The 23,506-nt window shown below is 35.3% G+C and overlaps 2 protein-coding genes across 2 annotated transcripts; both read left to right on the forward strand.

The window, feature by feature from the left end:
- Window positions 1–503: 503 nt before the first annotated feature.
- LOC123231007 (olfactory receptor 13D1-like) lies at window positions 504–1,433 on the forward strand. Its single transcript, XM_044657209.1, has one exon. The coding sequence runs from the start codon at window positions 504–506 to the stop codon at window positions 1,431–1,433; it is 930 nt and encodes a 309-aa protein (XP_044513144.1).
- Window positions 1,434–19,168: 17,735 nt separating this feature from the next.
- On the forward strand, window positions 19,169–20,098 carry LOC123248997 (olfactory receptor 13C7-like). The gene has a single exon (XM_044677942.1). It carries the CDS (start codon window positions 19,169–19,171, stop codon window positions 20,096–20,098), a length of 930 nt encoding a protein of 309 aa, XP_044533877.1.
- Window positions 20,099–23,506: the final 3,408 nt, after the last annotated feature.

Here is a 23,506-nt window from a genome sequence, read left to right on the forward strand (position 1 = left end):
GTGAAGGCATCTGCCAGAGAAGTAGCTATAAACATTCATGGGTACTGATACTAGTTAGGATTTTCTAAAATCAGATTCCAAGGGTTTAATTAAAAAATAAAAACTTTTCTCCTCTTCTCTAACGAAAAGTAGAGGGTAACACATAGCAGCTGCTCCACCCTATATCTAAACAAGAAACTATAATTAAGAGTAAAAATATTCATTTTAGCTGATTTTATTACATGTCATATTTATGTTTCTTAATTTCCTCAGATCCATAGAAGTGGTAGTATTTGAGACTAGGGATATGTTAGTTCCAGCATAAGAATTACCTTGCAGTCATGAATTATACCCGAGAAACTATACATCAAGTACAGATCACATAGTTCAAGATGAAAATGCAAAATGCAATCAGACATAAACCTATTTTATACATCTTGCCCCTATCATACAATAATGTATATATAAAGGATGTTGGTCTTTCTCTGAGTTCTTAATGCTTAAAGAAAAAGAGCAATAAGAGAATGAATGGGAAAAATCAGACTATTATGATGGAATTCATTTTGTTAGGTCTTTCTAAGCATCCCAAAGCGGAGATTGTACTTTTTCTGTTGTGCTTGGGGATATATTTGGTCATTTTGCTGGGGAACTCATTTCTCATTGTTTTGAGTATCCTGGATTCCAACCTTCACACCCCCATGTATTTCTTCCTTAGTAACCTCTCCTTCATGGACATCTTTGGTACATCCTCTTTTGTGCCTCTAATGTTGGTCAATTTTCTATCAGTCAGGAAAACAATATCCTTCCCAGGATGTGCACTACAAATGTATCTCACTTATGCTCTGGGAACAGCGGAATGTGTGCTATTGGCTATGATGGCCTATGATAGGTATGTGGCCATCTGCAATCCCCTGAGATATATCATCATCATGAATACAAGAGTCTGTGTTCAGCTGGCAGCCCTGAGCTGGATAGTAGGTACCATAAATTCATTATTGCAAACAATTCTTGCATTGAGGCTTTCCTTCTGTGGAAATAACGTCATCGATCATTTCTTTTGTGAAATCCTGGCTGTTCTGAAACTGGCCTGTGTTGACATCTCCCTCAATGCTTTTGTGATGTTGGTGGCACTTGTACTGGTCATATTGCCTCAGGTGCTGCTCATTTTCATCTCTTATGTGTTCATCCTTGCCACCATCTTGAGACTTAACTCAGCTGAAGGAAGAAAGAAAGCCTTCTCCACCTGTTCAGCACATCTGACTGTGGTCATCATATTCTTTGGGACTATAATCTTTATGTACTCAAAACCCAAGGCAAAGGACCCAGATTCAGACAAACTGATTGCCTTATTCTATGGTGTAGTGACCTCCATGCTGAATCCCATTATCTATAGTTTAAGGAACAAAGAAGTGAAGGCAGCAGTTAAAAAGGTAATGTTCTCCAGAAGAACATGAAGCACACATCATTATACTCCACTTTATGTTCCCAATACAATAATAGAGAATAGACACAGAAATCACTGACATTATAGTCATTGTTGACATCCAACCCTCCATCATTATCCATTCCCACCCCACCAGCCTATCTAGCTCATCCTGTATTATTCATTAAAGAGAACTCTTAGGATCTTTTGAAAGAGTCTTTATGATATGTAGCTAATTCATTGTGAGTAGAGGTCTTTTGCATTTTATTCCCAGCACCTAGTACATAACTTGGTACATAAATTAATAAATGCTCACTGATTTTCATATATATACATTAATATATACTTAGATATATATCAGCTCTCTATGGTGGCAAAGAGCTGGAAATTGAGAGGATGTCCATGAATCATGGAATAGGTAAACAAGTTGTGGCATGGGATCATGGTACTACACAATAAGAAACCATGAGCAGGATAATTTCTTTTTAAATCATGGAGATACCTACATAAAATTATGAAAAATTAAATGAGCAGAACCAAGAGAACATTATGTAAAGCAACAGAAATACTGTTTGAAGAATAACTGTGAATGTCTACTTTCAGAGAAAGAACTGATAAACAGAAATAAGCCAGACATAGTTTTATATATACTTATATCTTATTGTCAAATAATACCTTCTCTATTGTGAGAATGGAGTGGTAGGGAGAAAGATGTCTGAGAATTTTATTGTAATAATCAAACAAATAAATAAATTTTAAAAGAAATGGTATGTTTGAGAAGAAATGCATGCCCAATAAAGGGTATAATTAGTCAGCAAGTTCTTGGCTCTACCTTTGATTTTCTATGAATCTCAACAAATTAAACATTTGAAGGTACACAACACAATTTTTCCAGTATCCAAAGTCTGACAAAAAGTATTAAAAAGAATAAAGTCACTAAGCATTTTCCATAAGATCACAATTCTCAAGTCTTTCTACACTATTGGTTGCTGCAGAATATCCTTGTTCCAGGAAAACTTTGATCCCCCTAATTTCAATACATAAAACTCTGATGATTAGGTGACTAACTGTATGACCATTCCTGCTAGTAGCCCTTTCAAAAAAAGATCCTTTTTTCTATATTTGATGTGAATATGCATACTATTTGTAGATACCATTTAAGAATATAAAGAAAAGAGTTTGTTTGCATATATTTGTGTACAACAAATATGTTCAAATTAAATATGGAGTTATGGACAATAATAAAGTCTCAAGTCAATGTGAATTAATGAACATCTTTAAATGTATTGTTATTTTTAATGTGTGTTTTTTATTTTTATTATTATGCAAAAAACTTTCATAATGGTCATTACTGTAAGAGTAATTATCAAAACCAAAATCCCACAATAAGTATAATGATATGAAAGATAGTATGCTTTAATCTGCATCCACCCAACTAAAATGTCTCTGAAGGAGGATAGCATTCCTCAAGTCTTTCAGGATCATCCCAGATCATTGTTGAGAGTAGCCAAATTTTCAGTTGATCATCATACAATATTTCTGCTACTGTGTATATTGTTCTACTGGTTCTGCTTATTTCACTCTGCATCAGTTCATGCAGATCTTTCCAGCTTTTTTCTTATATCATTTTGCTTTTTCATTTCTTATAACACAAAAGTATTCCATCACCAACATGTACCACAATTTGTTCAGCCCTTTCCCAGTTAATGGACATCCCTTCAATTTCCAATTCTTTGCCACTACAAAATGGGCTGCTAGAAATATTTTTTGTACAAATTTGTCTTTTCTCCTTTTGTATTATCTATTTGGGATACAGTCCCAGTAATGGTATTTACAGTATCAAATGGTATGCACAGTGTGAGTGGGTGAAGGGAGGATGATGGAGGATGGGAGAAAGAAAGGGAATAGAAGGTAGGGAATAGGAAGGAAATGAAGGTAGCCAGGGTATAGGGTCCTCAGCCCTGGTGGGAAATTTACCCAATCCCTTCAGAGCTCAATAAAATCAGGTCACACTTCAGGGATAGAGTAAGCTGAGTTTATTTAGGCTAGGAAAGGGAAAAGGTCTGGGGAAGCTAGGAAGTAGATCACCAAGGTTCTCTGGGGAAAAGGACTCTCCTCCATCTGAGGAAGAGGCACTTCTCCAAAATAGGTGCCAAAATACTCTCTCTCTCTCTCTCTCTCTCTCTTTCTCTGACACTTCACACAAAGGAAGTGGGATGTGTAGTCTCCCAGGACTTCAGAGCCATTCCAAACCACACATAGTTCCAAATTGTCCTTAGGATGCTTGGATCAGTTCACAGTTCTACCAACAAAATGTCCCAATTTTGCCATATACCCTCCAAGATTTATCACTTTCCTTTACTGACATATTGGCCAATCTGATAGGAGTAAGGTGGTATCTCAATGTTGTTTTAATTTGTATTTCTCTTATCAAGAGTGATTCAGGATATTTTTATATAATTTTTAATGACTTTGATTTCTTCATCTGAAAATTGCTTGTTCATATCCTTTGACCATTTGTCAGTAGGGGAATGGTTTGTTAAGTATATTTTAAAGAGATCAAAAGATTTAATTCAATAAACACTTAAGTACCCAAGAGATACTAGGCAATGTGCTAGCCTTCACAAATATAAAAATAGATATAACATATAGCTCAATTGTTCAATTCCTAAGATCTAACTAAGATCAAATCACTACACAATCTATAATAAATAGACAACGATACAGTACAGTTAATAGCGCACTGGACCTAGAGTAATAAAGATTTGGGTTCAAAGCCTGAATCATATTTTCTAGCTATGTGATTCTGGGCAAGTCAATTTTTTAGCTTCAATTTCCCCACCTATAAAATGGAATAACAATAGCAACTGCCTCTCAGGCTTGTTGTGAGGAGAAAATGAGATAATATTTGTAAAGTGCTTTGCAAACTTAAAATGCTATTCAAATTCTAGAGATTTTTTTTATTTTATTTAGAATATTTTTTCATGATTACATGATTCATGATCCCCTCCCTGTTCTCCCCTCCCCTCTTCCGAATCCCACAAGCAGTTCCACTGAATTATACACATATCATTGTTCAAACCTATTTCTATGTTATTCATATTTGTAGTAGAGTGATTCTTTAACATCAAAACTCTAATCACATCCCTATCGTACTAAGTGGTTGATCATATATTTTTCTAATGCATTTCTGGTTTCACAGTTCTTTATCTGGATGTGGACAGCGTTTTTCCTCCTAAGTTCCTCTGGATTGTCCTGGGTCATTGCATTGCTATTGGTAGAAAAGTCCATCACATTCAATTGTACCACACTGTATCCATCTCTGTATACAATGTTCTTCTGGCTCTGCTCCTTTCACTCTGCATCAATTCCTGGAGGTCATTCCAGTTCACATGGAATTTCTCCAGTTCATTATTCCTTTCAGCACAATAGTATTCCATCACCAACAGATACCACAATTTGTTCAGCCATTCCCCTCATTTTCCAATATTTTGCCACTACAAAGAGCCTAGCTATGAATATTTTTGTACAAGTATTTTTCCTTATTATCTCTTTGGAGCACAAACCCAGCAGTGGAATGGCTGGATCAAAGGGCAGGCAGTCTTTTAATGCCCTTTATGCATAGTTCCAAATTGCCATCCAAAATGGTTGGACCAATTCACAACTCCACCAGCAGTGTATTAGAGTCCCAATTAAATACTAGTTATTAATAATAATGGAATCTAAATTCAAAATGTTTCACTTAGTATAGATACAACACCTATGGAAAAGTAATAATGTATTTAGATGTTCCCAATTTCATTTCAGGCTTCTATTAATGCCCTAATGTTATTGAAGCTAAGCCATGTTAAGGCACAAGAAATGACAATATATGTGAATTCATTTATTGATTCAACGGGACTGCAATATTGAGACAGATGTTGGCTTACTTCAAAAGGTTTCATGACATGGGGATTGACTGATATTCAGGGATTTAAAAACTCTTCCCAAGCGGAAGGTTCAAAGCTCATCAAGATAAGTGACTAAGAAAACAAAATCCTATGAAATTTCCAAAATTAGCACAGAAAAAAATTCTTAACTCTAAAAAGCAAATCATTAAAAAAACAGATATTATTTTTCATTCTGTGCAATAAGAAAGACTCTCTAAGAAGATGTAGATGGCTGCAGAGTTGGGACAAAACACCTGTCCACTGATGGCAATCCTTATGTTCAAAGTCTAGATCCATTGCTAGCATGCAACAGTCAGTTCCTGAATCTTTTATTATAAAATTTCTTGGTGGAAATCTTTTGCTCAAGAGCTTCTCATTCTTTAACCTAATGCTTCTTGGCATTTCATATTTCACCTCCATGACTTGCACTTATATAGTGCTTTGGGATTTGTCAAATACTTTCCATTCATCAGTTCATTGAACATCCCAATCTTCATTCAATGATGGGTGCATATGTCTCTGTGTGTGAGTGGTTTCTCCTCTAGTTTTTATGATTCCAGTGTGCATTCTGCCAAATTGTTGATTTAAAAAACAGTTAAAACAGTTTTTTTAGTTCCACATCAGCCACTGCATTATATTTTGATCTTCAGGATAAAACTTTTCAAGAAGAAAAGGAATTTATGTCTCATTATCCCAACAATTTTGGACACACAATCTCCTTTTCTTGATGTTGTTGCAAAAATCTCTCTTATGCCTTAACATCCCCCTCCTTAAACCTTCATGTGTGTGTCTAGATGCATGTGTATGAGGAAAGAGATCAGAAAAGCCAAGACAGAGACAGAGAGATGAATGTCTCATGAAAAATAAGAGATAAAAACATAAAGGGAGAAAAGAAAAGAGGGAGAGAGAAGTGGGAAGAAGGTATAGAAGGAATAAAGGACAGTGAATGAAAAGTAAACAGAGGGAGGAGGAGGAAGAGGTGAAGAAGGAAAAGAGGAATAGAAAGAAAAGGAGAAAAACAAGGAGATGAACAAGGAGGAGGAGAAGAAAGAAGAAAGAAAAAGAAGAGGAAGAAGAGAAAAGGAGGGAGGGGAAAAGAGAAAAGGGAAAATAGAGAAGTTATTTTTTTATCCACTCATCTGTCATTTAAGTCAGTTCTTTTAAAATAGAAAATGAGCAGATGTAAATCAGTAGTCATTTTCAACTTGGTAACATGACCATGTGCTGTGAGTTACAGCTTTGAAGTTCAGTTTGTCTTCAACCTTTTCCCAGTTGCATAATTAACCTTCTTTCCCCAATGTCTGGCAAATAGAATATCTTAAAAATGCTTGTTGAGTATTGGGTTAAAATCTGGCCTCAAACATTTCCTAACTGTGTGACCCTGGGCAAGTCACCTAATTGCCTCACCCTTACCACTCTCCTGCCTTAGAAATGATACTTAGTATGGATTCTTAGATGAAAGGTAAGGTTGTTTTATAAGGTTGATCTTGAAATAGAAGCTAAACTTTTTTCCTCATCTTACTTGACACACCAAGAGTTGTTAAAATATTAATAAAGTGTTACAAATAAATTATTTAAATATTTTGAAATCTGTTTAATTTGTTTAGTAACCTGGAAAATGTTTTTTAGAAAACTAAAATGTAAGTGTGAATAAATATCCATATATACATTTAGTCTAACACAAACTTACACATGTTTATGCAGAGAAGGGACAAGATACACAAGATAAGTAGAACTATTGTCATATTCCATATGACTGTGCCTTTGGCTTGTTTAGGAATGAAAACTGAGGATGTGAGGTAAGAAAGAGAAGAGCTAAGTTAATGTGCTATTTTGGTATCTCCTACTTGTATCATGGTGATCCCTGTGTACTCACATCCTTTTCTTGTTTTCCTTTCAGAGCCCCCAAGAGAAAAAAAATTGCTGGAGCAAGAAAATACATTTCTAAAAGAGAACAAAGAGATGTGAAGGGATGAAGATAGAGGGGTTTTTTCCCTCTCTGTGACTCTGGGGTGGCATGGACCATTTATTGTGGACTAAGAAAGGAGAAAGGAGAAAGAAGTTTAAAAAGATCACATTTAAAATCATGCTTTATGGGGCAGCTGGGTAGCTCAGTGGACTGAGAGCCAGATCTAGAGAAAGGAGATCCTAGGTTCAAATCCGGCCTCAGATACTTCCCAGCTGTGTGACAAGTCACTTGAACCCCATTGCTCACCCTTACCACTCTTCTACCTAGGAGCCAATACACAGAAGTTAAGGGTTTAAAAAAAAAGTCATGCTTTGTGGTATGCAAAGCACTTTACATATATTGTCTCATTTGATCTTTGTAAAAACCATGTGAAGCAAGTACTATTATTACCACTCTCATTTTATAGATGAGGAACAGACTAAAAACATTAAGTGACATGACCAGGGTCAAACAGCTTTTAAGTGTCACAGGCCAAATATGAAGCCAGTTCTTTCTGGATCCAAGTCTAGAACTCTACCCACTATATCACACTGTCTCCCAAATGATGGTTGTTCATTTGAAATCAGTGTAAGGAAAAATTGTCTTATTAATTATTAACAAACTGTCATCACTAAGCCCCATTGCCTGTCTTTCATCTTTTCTCTTTCTACAAGCTCCCAATTGTTTCCAAGTTTCCTATACTTTAAACCATCTAGACCTTGAACCCTGAGGTGAGTATCAATTATTAGAATGAGAAAGTAGATGGAAAAGATTTTCCCTAAAGTTTTCTGATTTGTCTTTAATAGATATCCATTTATTTGTTGGTGAAAATATAACATCAGCAACTAAATTACAATAAAGAAAAACCAATAGTTTAGCTATCAACAGTTATTACCATCAAATATCACTGATTTAATTTCAAGAGAAATGGAAATAATAATATGAACCACCTGTGGTTCATTGGATAGGGCACCAGGCCTGGAGTCAGGAAGGCCTGAGTTCCAATCCAAATTCACACACTTCCTAGCCGTGTGAACCTGGGTAAATCATTTAATCTCTGGTTGCCTCACAAGAAGAATTCACTAGAGAAGGAAAGGAAAGGATCATCCTCAGTAAATGGCATCTATTCTAATTTATCAAGCAAAGCAGCAAAACAACAACCAAAAAAAAATAGAAGCCAAAAATTTTCTTTTCCTGAAAATGTAGCTCCTAGTCTCTGATGACTTTGAGAATGTCTCAAGGTCAGAAATTTGAGGCCAGGGTATCTTATAAAGGATGCCAATTGGCATGCGCCTAGTTGTTCTTTGAAGTAGGTGACTGAATGGGAGGAAAGGGAATAAGTTCAATAAACTTATTGGAGAAAGTTATTAGCACTATGGAATTCCAGCTTAGAAATCTTATTGCAGAAAAAATATTTTCATCCATTCTTTGGGTTAATTGGTAGAGAATGATTTCTCAGATAGAAGTGATCTTTCTCCTGCTTTATGCTTTCTTATTTGGATGCTCTGATTTCATACCTGGAAGTTACCTTAGAGATTACCTTGTCAAACCCTTCATTTTACAGATAAGGAAATTGAGTCTTGGAAAAATGAAGTGACTTGCTCAAGATCACTTAGCTCATTAGCTCCCTAATATCCAAAACTCTCATAGTTTTTCTGTTTGCTGGTTCTGTGTTTTTTTCCACAATACTACATTGCTTCATCACATCTATTAGATCATAAACTCTGTGAGGACATGAATTATGGCTTAATCAAATACTGGATTTGACAATTCTATGACTATGGGTAACTCATTTTATTTTTCTGAATCTCAGTTTCATTATGTTGTTTAAAAATGAGAATAACAATACCTGAACTGCCAATCATACAGTATTGAGGTTCAAAGTAGATGCTGATGCCAAGTTCTCTGCAAAATTAAAAAAGTTCTATGTAAATATCAAACATCTAATGTTTTTAATATAGAAGGGGAGGTGGGAGCTTGATAACTTCAAAATTTCCTATAAAAAAGGTTGAATCCAACACAAAACCTAAACCAAATAGGGTAGAGGGTATAGTAGGGAATGGGATTAATGAAGGAAAGAAGAGCTGAAATCTGTGAATCAAACATTTTTAGGACCAGTAACTGGGGTTGGATGGTCAGTGCTTTCCTCTAGCTTCCTGAAATTTAAAGGTTTCTGGAAGAATTCATAGTATTTCAGCAGATAGAAATAACTGAATTTCTCATCTAGTGAGCTAGCCAACTGTAAAAATGCATCAAAATTGAAACCTACCATTAGAACTAGAATCTCAAAGTGCTTTAAAACTGTGCTTACCTTCTGATCCAGCAATAATACTACTAATTCTTTTTGTGCTTTAAGTTTTGTGCTTACCTCAAGCTGAAATCTGCCTTGATGCTATTTCCAAACATTGCTTTGTGATCAAATTCTAATCTCCTTCAAATACTTGAAGACTGATGTCAAATCCCTGCCAGTTTTTTCTTCTCCAAGAAAAAAAAAACATCCCCAGTGCTTAGCACAGTGCCTGAAACATAGTTGACGTTAAATAAAATTTTATTGGCTGACTCTCTGAAATCAAACAACAAATTCTTAGAGTCATCCTGTAATTCATTCTATGATTCAAAATAGAATTATAGGATTTGCAGTGCTAGGGAACCTTATAAATCATCTAGTCTAAATTCTTCATTCCAGAAAAAAGAGGACCTTATAGTAGAAGTATGACTTACCCCAATTCATATATTATAGGTAGCAGAACTACTATTCAAACCCATCGTTTCTAAATCTAAATCCATCATCTTTTTGTTATCTCAATTTAATCTTCTTGGTGTCATTTGCTCCTTTTGTTTATTATTATCTTTTGGACATCTCCATATACAAGTCCCATAGGCATCTCAGATTCAACATCTATGGAAGAGAATTCATTATTATTTACCTTAAGACCTTTCCTTCTTCCAAAATATTCTTTTTAACCTGAAGGTCACCACCATCTTCCTAGTCACCCAGGATTACAAGCTCAGCATCCGTCTCAACTGTCACTCACACTTATACCATATATCCAAACTCTTAGCAAGGCTTGTCATTTCCACATTCACAAAACCTCTCCTATGTGTCTCCTTCTCTCTATTCCCACCACCCTCATGTAGGACCTCATCATCTAATGCTTCAGCTATTCTGATAGTCCTCTGGTTGATTTCTCTGCCATAGACTTGTCTCTATTTTGATCTATTCTCCACTTAGCTGCCAAAGTAGCTAAAGTACCTAAAAAGAACCTAAAATACCAAAGCACCTAAAGTTTGAGTCTATCATTCTCATTCCCAAATGTAATAAATATTAATGGCTCCCTATTATCCACAGTATCAAATATATCTTCTGTTTAGCATTTTAAGATCTTTACAAATTGACTCCTTTCTACTTTTTCAGGCTTCTTAGACATTATTCCTATGATCTAGCAAAATAAAGAATTATACTAATCTGATTTGATATTATTGAGATAAATTTCTTGGTTGATTCATTGACCTACTTGTTCTTCCCCTACGACCTTCCATTTCTCATCTCTGGTTATTTTCACTGTGTGGCTCCCATGCCTACAGTGCTTTCCCTGCTCACCTCTGACTCTTAGCTTTCCCAGCTTCCTTCGAAATTGGGCTAAAATCCTACCTTCCTGGTTCTCACATTCTCTACCCTATTGCTAGAGTCTTCACTGTAAGATTATCTTCCATTTCCACTGTGTATATCTTGAGTATCCATAGACAATTGCCTGTTATCTCTCCCATTATAATATGTGCTTCTTAATAACAGAGACTAAGTTTTTGTCTTTCTTTGTATTTCCTTGCCACGGCCACTTAACCCAGTTCTTCACACAATTAAGCATTAATAAATGCTCTTGACTGCTCTGAGACCAAAATACAGAAAGCACAGAATAGGATATCAGCCCTCTTTCATGTATATTAATAAAATTTTAACTCATACTCGTCTTAGCAAGGGTCTTAAGGTAAGAGATAAAGAAGTACTCTCTCAGGGCAGAGCCGAACTGGCAGATTGGAGGCAGCCACCCAGCTAAACTTTCTCAACATTCCCTTCCAAACAACTTTAAAAATAACACCTCAAACTGATACACTGTGGTAAAATCGAATGTAATGGACTTCTCTACTAGCAGCAATGCAATGATCCAGGACAATTCTGAGTGGCTCATGAGGAAGAAAGCTATCCACATTCAAAGAAAGAACTGTGGGAGCAGAAACACAGAAGAAAAACAACTACTTGAACACATGGGCTGTTGGGGATATTATTGGGGATGTTGACTCTCAGCGATCACCCTAATGCAAATATTAATAATATGAAAATAGGTCTTGATCAATGACACATGTAAAACTCAGTGGAATTGCACATCAACTATGGGAGGGGGTGGGAGGGGGGGAGGGAAAGAACATGAATCTTGTAACCATGGAAAAATATTCTAAATTAATTAATTAAATAAAAGTTTCCAAACTTCAAAAAAAAATAAAAATAAAAATAACACCTCAAATCAAATTTTGGAGTGGCAGCACCAACAAATGGTCAGGTTAAGACATTTTTTCACCTCAAGGCATGAACAATATTGAATACCAGTGTCAAATCAGGTCTTAGTAGCAGGAGATGCCACCAAATCTTATAGTGCCTATCTACAGTGTGAACAGAAAGGAACCCTAAATTAATTTTTTCTAGTTCTGTGACTCTACCACATTTTATAGGTTGATAAGAAGCAGGCTTCCTCCCATTCTGAGTTTAAATCTCTATCCCTGACAAGAGATTACTCTCTTTGAGAAAAAACCAAAGGTTCACATAGCATAGCAAAACACTGGATATGGATATGAAAATGGAAGAGCTGGGTTCGATTATGGGTGTTTGGATTATGTTGTCATGTGACCATGGAAATTCAAACAAACTTTCTGAGTCTCAGTTTTCTCATCTTAACAATGGAGATAATATTTTTGCTATGTTTTTCTTAGAATCATTTCTAAGGAAAGTTCTTTATAAAGAATTATACTAATCTGATTTGATATTATTGAGATATTTCTTGATTGATTCATTGAATAAGAGAAAATTCAAGTATAATTTTAATAGCACACCTAAATTTACAGTTTTCAGAAGGGTTCACAACCTCCAAAATCCCAGGAATTTTAACAGCCTTATGCTTGGGATTGGGAAATGAGGCAAACAATTGTGAACAAGCTCAAAGCCTTTAAGAATTTGTCTTGGGCAGAAATTTTACCACTAGAAAACCTAAAACACCTTATTTAACACCAAATATCCTGAAAATGTGAATTAAATCAACACAATGAGTCAAGAAGCATTTATCAAGCACCTGCTATGTGCTAGGCACTCTGTAAAATTCTGGGGATACAAAAAAAGGGCAAAAAAACAGCCCGGTTTTTAAGGAGCTGATAGTCTAATAGGGGAGACAACAAGCAATTATGTACAACTAAGCCATAGACAAGATAAACTGATTAGGCTTAGAGAGAATTCGTTAACTCTAACGGAGAACAGGAAATGGCACTAGTATTAAGGGGAACCAATCTCATCCATTACTAATTTTAAATTACTTGTTGAACTGTATTTTAACTTAAATACTCTAAAATAGGGATTCATTCTGGAGTCTATGAACTTATTTTTAAGTATTTTGATAACTATTTCATTATAATTGATTTCCTGTGTAATTCTATGTAATTTATTTGATGCATTTAAAAGAATTATTCTGTGAAGGGGTCTACAAAATTCACCAGATTGCCAAATGGGTCTACGACAGAAAAAGACTTTAGAACTCCCTAGTTTTAAAAAAAATATGAGACAGAATAATATATAATTTATAATTGTATGTTATATTTCAGGACATCTTAAATTCCTAAATAATTTAATTCTAGGAAACTTAAGAGTGAAGTCCTAAGAAATATTTCCTTAAAATCTTAGAAAATCTTTTTCCTAGATAAAAAAATATAACAAAACTTCTAATTAGTACTAACAGATCTCCTAGGAACTATAACTTAGTATGAAGGAATAACTAAAATACTGAAGCAAAATAGTCCAATAACCAAGTGAGATTAATTGGGTCTCTGACACACTATCCCTAAAGTACCAAAATGTCACTTTCTACATGCTTAGAACTCCAATTTTAAATTGGTCAGGGACTAAAGAAGTCTCTAAGAGCATAAGAAGTTATAAATAAAGAAATGTTAATAGGTAGTCCTGGGGAATTTATTTTAAGGTGGGTGAGGTATGGTGAATGTAATAAAACTTATATTATCATATTCACAATGTTAATTTTTTGGACAAGATACATTAATCTAGACTTTTTATGTCCTTAATGAGATTTTTGGTTTCATCTGGGCAGCCTAAAAAATGGACACCAATCTATCCCATGGCTACTATTATCATCCTAGTAGTATTGTATGTAATAGAAATATTGTGCATCCATCAGTCATATTCACTGTAGTTCCTAAATCTCCCTTCCCTATAGTTTTGTTCCAACCTGAATTGTTCTAGTTTCTTGTGGACTCTAGGTCTGTAAATCCATAAGTCAATACTAATTGGCATGGATGCATTTTTAATCCAACAATAATCAACTTCAACAAGCATGTTCTCCCATTTTATCTCTTTAGGCAAAACCACTGTGAAGAGAAGCCATTCTTTTTGACAACTACACATACTCTTCTGCCTTAAAGATTGCAGCAGCTACCTTATGTCCCAGGTGTCTTGGGAAATGAGGTAAGAAATCTGGATTCTAGATTTGTTTATTTCTTTTAAAACCATCACTGAGTCTCAATTTAAAAATAATGAATTCCTTTTTACAACATCCTTCCTTGAGTAAGTGGTCAGTTAGCCTACAGTGTGAAATCTCTAGAGTGGGAGAATGCACTACTATTGAGGCAGCCCATCCCATTTCTGGACAGCTCAGACTTTTTGATTCTATTACCAATTTTTCCCCTCATTGCTCAATCTCCCCCTGAAGTATATTGTAAATGCTCCTGGTGAGAAGTAGGATTCGAATCTATGTCTTTTTGACACGTAATGAATTCTCTCCAAAATATCAAATTGCCTCAGTTGTAGGAAGTCTCTCCTTTTCTAACCTAGGGGATAATATGGTGTCAAAAGATCTGGGTCTGAATCTGTACTCTGATACTTACTAAACATTAAAAAACTAGTTGATTTCCAGGAATATTTATTCTGGTATCCTCTTCTACTTTTTTTTTCAAGATGCAACTCATTTTCATATATCTTCAGAGTAGTAGTGTTAAATAACAGGGCAAGCTTTAAGAAAAGGATATACGGTAAATGTGTAAATGACTGATTTTGTGACTTTGAGCAATTCAGTTCATTTCTCTGAGCTTCTCTGAGCGTTCTCTGAGAATTTAATTCATTCTCTCAGTGTCCTCAAAGGTAGAATAGAAAAAATAACATGTGTATGATTCATGGCATGGTAATGTTTATATAGAAAATAGTATAAAATACTGTTATTATTTTTTAGAAAACTAAGAAGACAGATGGAGCCAAAGTCCCTTCTCAGAGAATTATTTTGAATACATCTACGGAGTAAAAGATTTAGATAACTGAAGAGTTTCCTGAACTCAGTAATACAAAATGACGAGACCAAAAAGTGGAGTTGCATAAATTTTCATTTTGTCAGACTCTTCAGTTTCTTCTTTTTCTTATGCTATGAATTAATGGGAGTAAAAATGAACATTTGTTGATATTTTTCTATTTCCCCTCCTGTTTTAAAGGTATTTATTGGCCTGTTCTGACTCAAGTCTTTGTTTTCCTACTCAGGACTTTACCTGGAGTACACTGTCTCAACCTAAAAATCACATACCAAAATCCTACCATCTTTGATAGATTAATGGCAGCCATGTCTAAGATTGTTTATATTTCACAAATGCATAGTACAATTGATATTGCAGAGGGGGACACTGAGACCTAGAGAAGGAAATGACTGAATCAAGGTCACAAATTAATCAGCAGCAAAATTAGATATCTACTAAAACCAATTTATATTTGAATACTGCTGGAAAGTTTCGTTATTGGCTGTATTTAGGATTACATTAATTCCAATACCTTCAGTACTAAATTTTATTTAACTTTACAAAGCACATTCATGACTATATGTGAGGTAAAGCATCAAAATAATATTTTATTTTTTTTTGATGAGGTAACTGATAGAAAAAGGATCTAGTTACTATGAGAGGCAGAATGATAGAATGCATAATGGATTTGGAGTCAAGAAGTCCTGGGTTCAAATCCCCTCCTAGAATCTCACCAGCATTGTGATCTTAGGTAAGGAACATAACCTCTGCAAATGGAGGTAATAATAACACCAACCTCACAAGACTGATGAGAAAATCAAATTAGGTTAAGTGTTTTATAGAACTTAAAGCATGATTTAACTGTAAGTGGTAAGTTCAACAGCAGTAATACTGTTAATAAAAGCAAAGCAAGAGCCTCTAAGATTTCTATCTTTTTCTTTTCTCCTTTTTTCTTCTATCTTTTTCTTATTTCCTTTCTTTCTCACCTTCTCCCTTCCTCCCTCTATCTTTTCCTCCCTCCTTCTTCCTTCCTTCCTTTCTTTCTCCCTTCCTTCCTTTCTTTTTTTCTTTCTTTCTTTCCCTCCCTTTTTTGTTTTTCTTTCTTTCCTCCCTCCTTCCTCTTTCTTTTCTCCCCTCCCTTGCTTTCTCCTTCCCTTCATTCCTTCTTTTCTCCATTTTCCTTCCTCTCTTTCCCTTTCCTCTCCTTTCTCCTTCCTTCCTCCCTTTTCTTCCTTCTATGTGAAGTAAATTATTTAGGGGACTTTTGATCCCAAGTACCCCAGCAATGGGGCATAGATGTCACAGAGTTACACATCTGAGCCCTGATGCTGTGTCCTAGTGCAGCCAGCTGTCAACATCTTAAAGGTCAATAGGTCTGAGCTAGTGTAAGGTAAGGTAGCCACAGAAGAGAATGTTGGATTTAAAAAGCAAATGTGGGAAGAAGAGGGAACTTTTTACTTCTGCTTTAAATCTACTGGTTCACTGGGTTGGTTCTCTGCTCTTTATCTGACCTGACCATCTCTGGCAAGCAGGGCCTCAGCCATTCAGCTGAAATAGGGGAATTGATCTTTCACTAAAGTTGGAAAGGTGGAAAACCTTCTCCTATCTCTTTCTCTTTACTAATAAATGCTTACATATCTCATAATAAGCCTCCAGATAAATTTTTATTCATAATACTTCCTTCTTTCTCCTTTTTTCTTCTTTTTCTTTCCTTCTTTCTTTCTTCCTTCCTTCTTTCCTTTCTTTCTCATGGAAAGAAATTGAGCCAGCCATAAAAAACTAATCTAAACTAAACTAAACAAAAAAGCTCCTGAAGGAAAAAAATCAGGACTAGAGGTATTCACCTCAAACATTCAAAGAATTCATTCCGTTATTACACAAACTATTTCTAAAAATAGCAAAAGATGGATCCTACCAAATTCTTTCTATGATAGAAATAATTGGAGATAATAACAACTATATTTGGCAACTGAATGGATATGGAAAAATGAAGAATCAAGGTTGATTCTAAGATTACAAACCTGAATAACTAGAAAGATGGGGAAGCTCTCAACAGAAAAGCTGAGAAAAAGGAAAGAGTTGAGGAAGAAAGATCACGAATCCTATTATTTAACAAGGAACTCTACTAGCACTATGTGGGGTGGGGAGCAGGAAAACAGATGATAGGAAGGGTTATAATAACAATGAATGAAAGAACAAATATTTATTTAGAATTTATCGTGTGCTAAACTCTATGCTAGGTAATGGGAATACAAATAGAAATCAGTTTGGGCAGCTCGTTGAATTGAGAGCCAGGACTAGAGACCAGAGATCCTGGCTTCAAATTTGACCTCAGTCACTTCCTAGCTATATTATCCTGAGCAAGTCACTTAAACTCCCACTGCCTAGCCTTTCCTTACCATTTTTCTGCCTTAGAACCAATGCATGATATTGATTCTAAGATGAAAGGAAAGGGTAAAAAAAAATCAGTCTGTCCTGTAGAAGCTTATATTCTAATACAGGAAGATGACATACACAAGAAGAACTGGAAGTTTCAGAAAGGGTGGGGGGATACACACAGAAGTGTGGTTTGGAAACAGGTTAATTGGAGGCCTGAAAGAAAAGGCAAAGGTTTATGTATTCAAATCCAGGATCCTAATAGCAGAGCCTGGGCTCTGTTGAGAAGAAGGTAAGGAGAAGGTGGCCTGAGTTTAGGAGAAATGATTTGGAAAATGAATAAGACATGATCTCTGGCCATGAAGTATTTATAATATAAATAATCTAGTTGGATAAATAAGACATTTCATGGCAAAAAACCCCAATAATTCCATTGTACAAAAAAGGATGTAGTAAGTCTCATAGCAGAAAAAGGTAGTAAATTATCATTATCAGAGATACAGAAAAAGTATAGACTTTCAGAGCAAAATGGCATATTACTGAAAATAGGAGGGGAATGGATGGGACGCCAGGAAATTTTTCACTGAGGAACTGGCATTTGAACTAAGCCCTAAAGGACAGATAAAACTATGAAAGGCAACAATAAGGGCAAGAGGGAAAAAAAGATTCAGGTATTGGGGAGAACACATTGTAAAAGGAAGGAATAGTATGAACAAATATTCAGATACGGAAAGGCAGAAGTCCCCAAATAAAAAAAAATAGTTTAGTATTTTTTTATGGACATGTTAAGGTAAGTAGTCAAATGTATGCTCTTGGAGAACAAAATCTATGTTTTTCTTCTTTATTAAAACAGTTCTCATTGGGTCTTGTATATAGAATGTAATAAATTCTTATTAAGTTGAACCTAATTGATCTCATTTGAGTAGTAGGAAACTGATAAAAAGAAAAGTCTGGTTTTGTTTAAAGATCTTTAATATCTGTTTTATGCAGAAGGAAATGGGATGCCACTAAGGGTTTATGAGGTGAGTTGGAGGTAGTGTAGAAGCAATAAATATAATTCTCCACTATACTTAACACCTATCGTACTGTGGAAAGACTAGAGACGTGATCATGAATGACATAGGCAGCATTTATAGATAATTGTAAGCCAAGCAACAGAAAAAGAGGGAATAAATTTAACCTACAGAGTGAACACCCAGAATTTCAAGGATTTTTGGGCCATTAATATCACTGGTCCTACATGAGGAAACATTTAAGGTAAAGTACATTAACTTCTGGTCTTAATAACAAACTAAATTATGACTTCTCTTTTCTCTTTTCAGACACAGGGCTCATTTTCCTAAAGAGAACACAGAATTCTGGTATTACTGTATTCCCTTAATGACATCAGTGAGGTGACCCAAGGACTGAATGATCGTTCAACTCTACTATTCAATGGAAATAAATAAATGTGAAGCCAGAAGGACTTTATATATACAAGGGACCCATATGTTTTCAATCATTTTTTAAATTCAGAATTCTCATCTTGGCGCCCCAGATTATCTCTTCTCTCCTTCTTCCCCCCACCTCAAGCATCTATAAATGTGTAGCAACTGCCATCATCATTAATAAGCAAGTAAATTTGGATGAAGTTTGAAAACACTAAACATATGACAATATGATTAAGGGAAATTAGTCTTTGTTTCACAATTTCACTGCATTCATAGAAGTAAGTGTTAGTATTTGGGACTAAGGCAGCATCAGGTAAAACACAGAGGTCCTCTTAGAGGCTTAAATCGTAGCCTAGAACATTACTTTGACTTTCAGATAAAAACCATTTCTATAGTTTTAAATGAAGATATGAAATGCAACCAGAAGAGTCATCCCATTTTTATACATCTACTTAATAGAACAAAGAGCAGTTGAGTCTTTTAATTTACCCTGTACTTTTCCAATTATCTACTGTTAAAAATAGAAGTTTAAAAAATGAAAGGGACAAATCAGACTATTGTGATGGAATTCATTTTGCTAGGACTTTCTAAGCATCACAGTGTTGAATTTATTCTCTTTGTGTTGTGCTTGGGGATATATTTGGTCATTTTACTGGGGAACTCATTTCTCATTGTTTTGAGTATCCTGGATTCCAACCTTCACACCCCCATGTATTTCTTCCTTAGCAACCTCTCCTTCATGGACATCTTTGGTACATCCTCTTTTGTGCCTCTAATGTTGGTCAATTTTCTATCAGTCAGGAAAACAGTATCTTTCCCAGGATGTGCACTACAAATGTACCTCACTCTTGCTCTGGGAACATCAGAGTCTGTACTGCTGACCATGATGGCCTATGATAGGTATGTGGCCATCTGCAATCCCCTGAGATACACAATCATCATGAATACGAGAGTCTGTGTACAGTTGGCAGCCCTTAGTTGGATAGTTGGTAGCATAAATTCTTTGGTGCAAACAACTCTCGCATTGAGGCTTTCCTTCTGTGGAAATAACATCATCGATCATTTCTTTTGTGAAATCTTGGCTGTCCTGAAACTGGCCTGTGTGGACATCTCCCTCAATGCTTTTGTCATGATGGTAGCACTTGTGCTGGTCACACTGACCCCAGTGCTGCTCATTTTCATCTCTTATGTGTTCATCCTCGCCACCATCCTGAGACTCAACTCAGCTGAGGGAAGGAAGAAAGCCTTCTCCACCTGTTCAGCACATCTGGCTGTGGTCATCATCTTCTTTGGGACTATAACCTTCATGTACTCTAAACCCAAAGCAAAGGACCCAGATTCAGACAAACTGATTGCCTTATTCTATGGAGCAGTGACCTCCATGCTGAATCCCATTATCTACAGCCTGAGGAACAAGGAGGTAAAAGCAGCAGTGAAAAAAGTGATAGACTCCAGTAGAACGTGAAGCATGCACCACTGTTGTCATTACAGACATTAAATACAAGGAAAAATGCGCAATATATGTCGAGGAATCAATGACATTATTACCCAGGAGCCTTCATTTTGTTAAACTATAACTAAAAAAACTTGCATTTTAAAATACTTTTACTTTGGACTCTATGATTCTCAGTTCACAGATATAGATTGTGTTTATTCCCATATATATTCAATAGATTTGCATGATGAAAAATGGAAACCTGCTTCTTGGTGAGTGTCTGTGTGTGTGTATGTATACACAGACTATGTGTATGCTTTATATGTGTGTGTAAATATACGTATACATATATATTTCATTTTTTAGCCAGGTCAAACTGTTTGTGACCTTATCTGGAGTTTTCTTGGGAAAAATACGGTATTGCTTTTCCATTTCCTTCTCCAGCTCATTTTATGGATAAGGAAACTAAGGCAAACAGAGTTAAGTGACTTACTTATACTTACACAGCTAGTAAGTGTCTGAGGCCAGATTTGAACTGAAAAGCCTGAGTTTTTTTTTTATTCTAAGCCCAGTATTCTATCCACTGTGCCACCTACCTCCACACAGACATTCACACAAATATACATATTTATTAGGGGTACCACCATACCAACATGTTGCCTTTATTCACAAGGCATCAAATATTTGATGAGTCAACATGGAAGAGGAATTAGACCAGTTTTGCTTGGCTGCAGGGGCCAGAATCAAGGAGTAGAAAAATTCCCTTCCAAAACTGTCCAAAAATTGAAATTGAAAAAAATTAGTGAAATGGAACAGACATACAACAAACAGGGATAAAAGATTCCAATAATTTTGTGTTTGGCAAAAGTGAAGATCTAAGTTGTGAAAATAAGAATTCACCAGTAAAAATTGTTGTGAAAACTGGAAAGCAGTCTGGCACAAGCTAGATCTAGACCAACATCTTTCACCATTTACCAAAATAAGATCAAAATGGTTACATTACTTAGACATAAAGGGAGATGTCACAATCAAATTAGGACAGGGAATATATTACCTATTATATTTATGGATAGAAGAATTTATGAAAAAATTAAGAAGAAAGCATTTTGAGATGTGAAACGGATAATTTTGAAAATTTTGAAAAAGTTTGTATGAATAAAACAAACATGACTAAAACTAAAAGGAAAGCAGTAAGTTGGGACAAAAAGTACAATTTCTCAGATAGAAGTCTCACATCTAAACTATATATATGGGGGCAGCTGGGTAGCTCAGTGGATTGAGAGCCAGGCCTAGAGACAGGAGGTCCTAGGTTCAAATCCGGCCTCAGACACTTCCCAGCTGTGTGACCCTGGGCAAGTCACTTGACCCCCATTGCCTACCCTTACCAATCTTCCACCTATAAGTCAATACACAGAAGTTAAGGGTTTAAAAAAATAAAATAAATAAACTATATATATATATGTATGTATACATATATATATATATATATATAACATTTATGAGAATAGGAATTATTTATCTATTGAATTATTTACCTACTAGTCAAAAGATATGAACAAATCACTTTTGGATGAAGAAATAAAGCTATATGAAACTACATGAAAAAGGACTCTAAATCATTATTGATTAGAGAAGTGCCCACCAAAACAATTTTTAGATGTCATCTCACAACTATCAGACTGACTAAAGTGATAAAAGGGGAAAATGGCAAAGGTTGGAAGGGATGTGGAAAAAATGGGGGCCCTTATACACTTTTAGTGTAACTGTGAATGGATACAACCATTTTGCCCAAAGACATAAAACTGTGTATATATATTTGACCCAGCAATACCACTATTAAGTTTATTCTAACGTTTTGGGGGGAAAGAGGGGAAAGCTATATGTTCTAAAATATTTATAGCAACTCTTTGTGGTGGCAAAGAACTGTAAATTGAAGGGATGTCCATCAACTGGGAAATAACTAAACAAGTTGTGACATATGATTGTGAAGAGAGACTACTGAGCCATAAGAAATGAAGATCAGGTTAATTTTATTATTTTACATTCTTCATTTGATATTTTATTTCTCCCCAATTATATTATTTTTAACATTTGATTTTTAAAAAAAATTTGAATCCTAGATTCCCTCTCTCCTTTCTCCCCATGCTGATATGGCAAGTAATCTGATGCAGATTTTACATGTGCAATCATAAAAAAAACATTTTTCCATATTAATCCTCTTGTGAAAGAAAACTCAAATAAAAATAAAAAATGAAGAAAGAAAGTGATATAGAGTTTTTCTTGGTTTGGATCAAATTCCATCCATTCTTTCTCTGAGAGAAGATGGCATTTTTGTCATGAGTCCTTTAGGATTATCTTGGATCATTGTATTGCTAATTTATTCACAGTTGTTCATTATATAATTATCACTGTCATTATATATAATGTTCTGATTCTGCTTACTTTGCTCTGTATCAGTTTGTGTAAGTCCTTCCAGGTTTTTCTGAAATATTCCTGTTCATCATTTCTTTTGGCACAATAGTAATCCATTATACTCATATACCAAAATTTATTCAGTGATTACCTACTTGATGAGTATCCCTTACTTTTCGATTCTTTGCCATTACAAAAAGAGATGCTTTAAATATTTTTTATACATAGATCATTTTTCTTTTTGTCTTTTATCTCTTTGGGACACAGACCTAGTAATGGTATTTCTGCATCAAAGGATATGTGTGATTTTGTAGCCCTTTGGGCATAGATTCAAATTGCTCTCCCAAATGGTTAAACCCATTCACAACTCCCACAAAAGTTCATTGGTATCTCAATTTCCTACATCCCCTCCAACTTTTGTCATTTTCCTTTCCTAATAGGTATGAGGTGGGCACCCCCATAGTTTTTTTTAATTTTAATTTCTCTAATTAATAATGATTTAAAGCATTTTTCATTTAACTATAGATAGCTTTAATTACTTGTCTGAGTACTCCCTGTTCATATCCTTGTGCCATTTATCAACTGATGAATGACTTGTATTCTTTTTTTTTAACATTTATTAATATTCATTTTTAACATGGTTACATGATTCATGCTCCACCTTTCCCCTTCAACCCCGCCTCCTGCACCCCCCCCCCCACCCATGGCCGATGAGCATTTCCACTAGTTTTGTCATGTGTCCTTGATCAAGACCAATTTCCAAATTGTTGGTAGTTGCCTTGGTGTGGTAGTTTCAAGTCCACACCCTCAATCATGTCCACCCCAACTCATGCGTTCAAGCAGTTGTTTTTCTTATATGTTTCCTCTCCTGCAGTCCTTCCTCTGAATGTGGGTAGCGTTCTTACCATAAATCCCTCAGAATTGTCCTGGGTCATTGTATTGCTGCTGGTACAGAGGTCCATTACATTCAATTTTACGATAGTATATCAGTCTCTGTGTACAATGTTCTTCTGGCTCTGCTCCTTT

The sequence above is a fragment of the Gracilinanus agilis genome, chromosome 1 (genome assembly GCF_016433145.1).
Source record: "Gracilinanus agilis isolate LMUSP501 chromosome 1, AgileGrace, whole genome shotgun sequence".
NCBI classification, from domain to species: Eukaryota; Metazoa; Chordata; class Mammalia; order Didelphimorphia; family Didelphidae; genus Gracilinanus; species Gracilinanus agilis.

Coding starts and splice junctions, on each gene's coding strand:
- LOC123248997 (XM_044677942.1), top strand. CDS start 19,169: ATGAAAGGGACAAATCAGACTATTGTGATGGAATTCATTTTGCTAGGA.
- LOC123231007 (XM_044657209.1), top strand. CDS start 504: ATGAATGGGAAAAATCAGACTATTATGATGGAATTCATTTTGTTAGGT.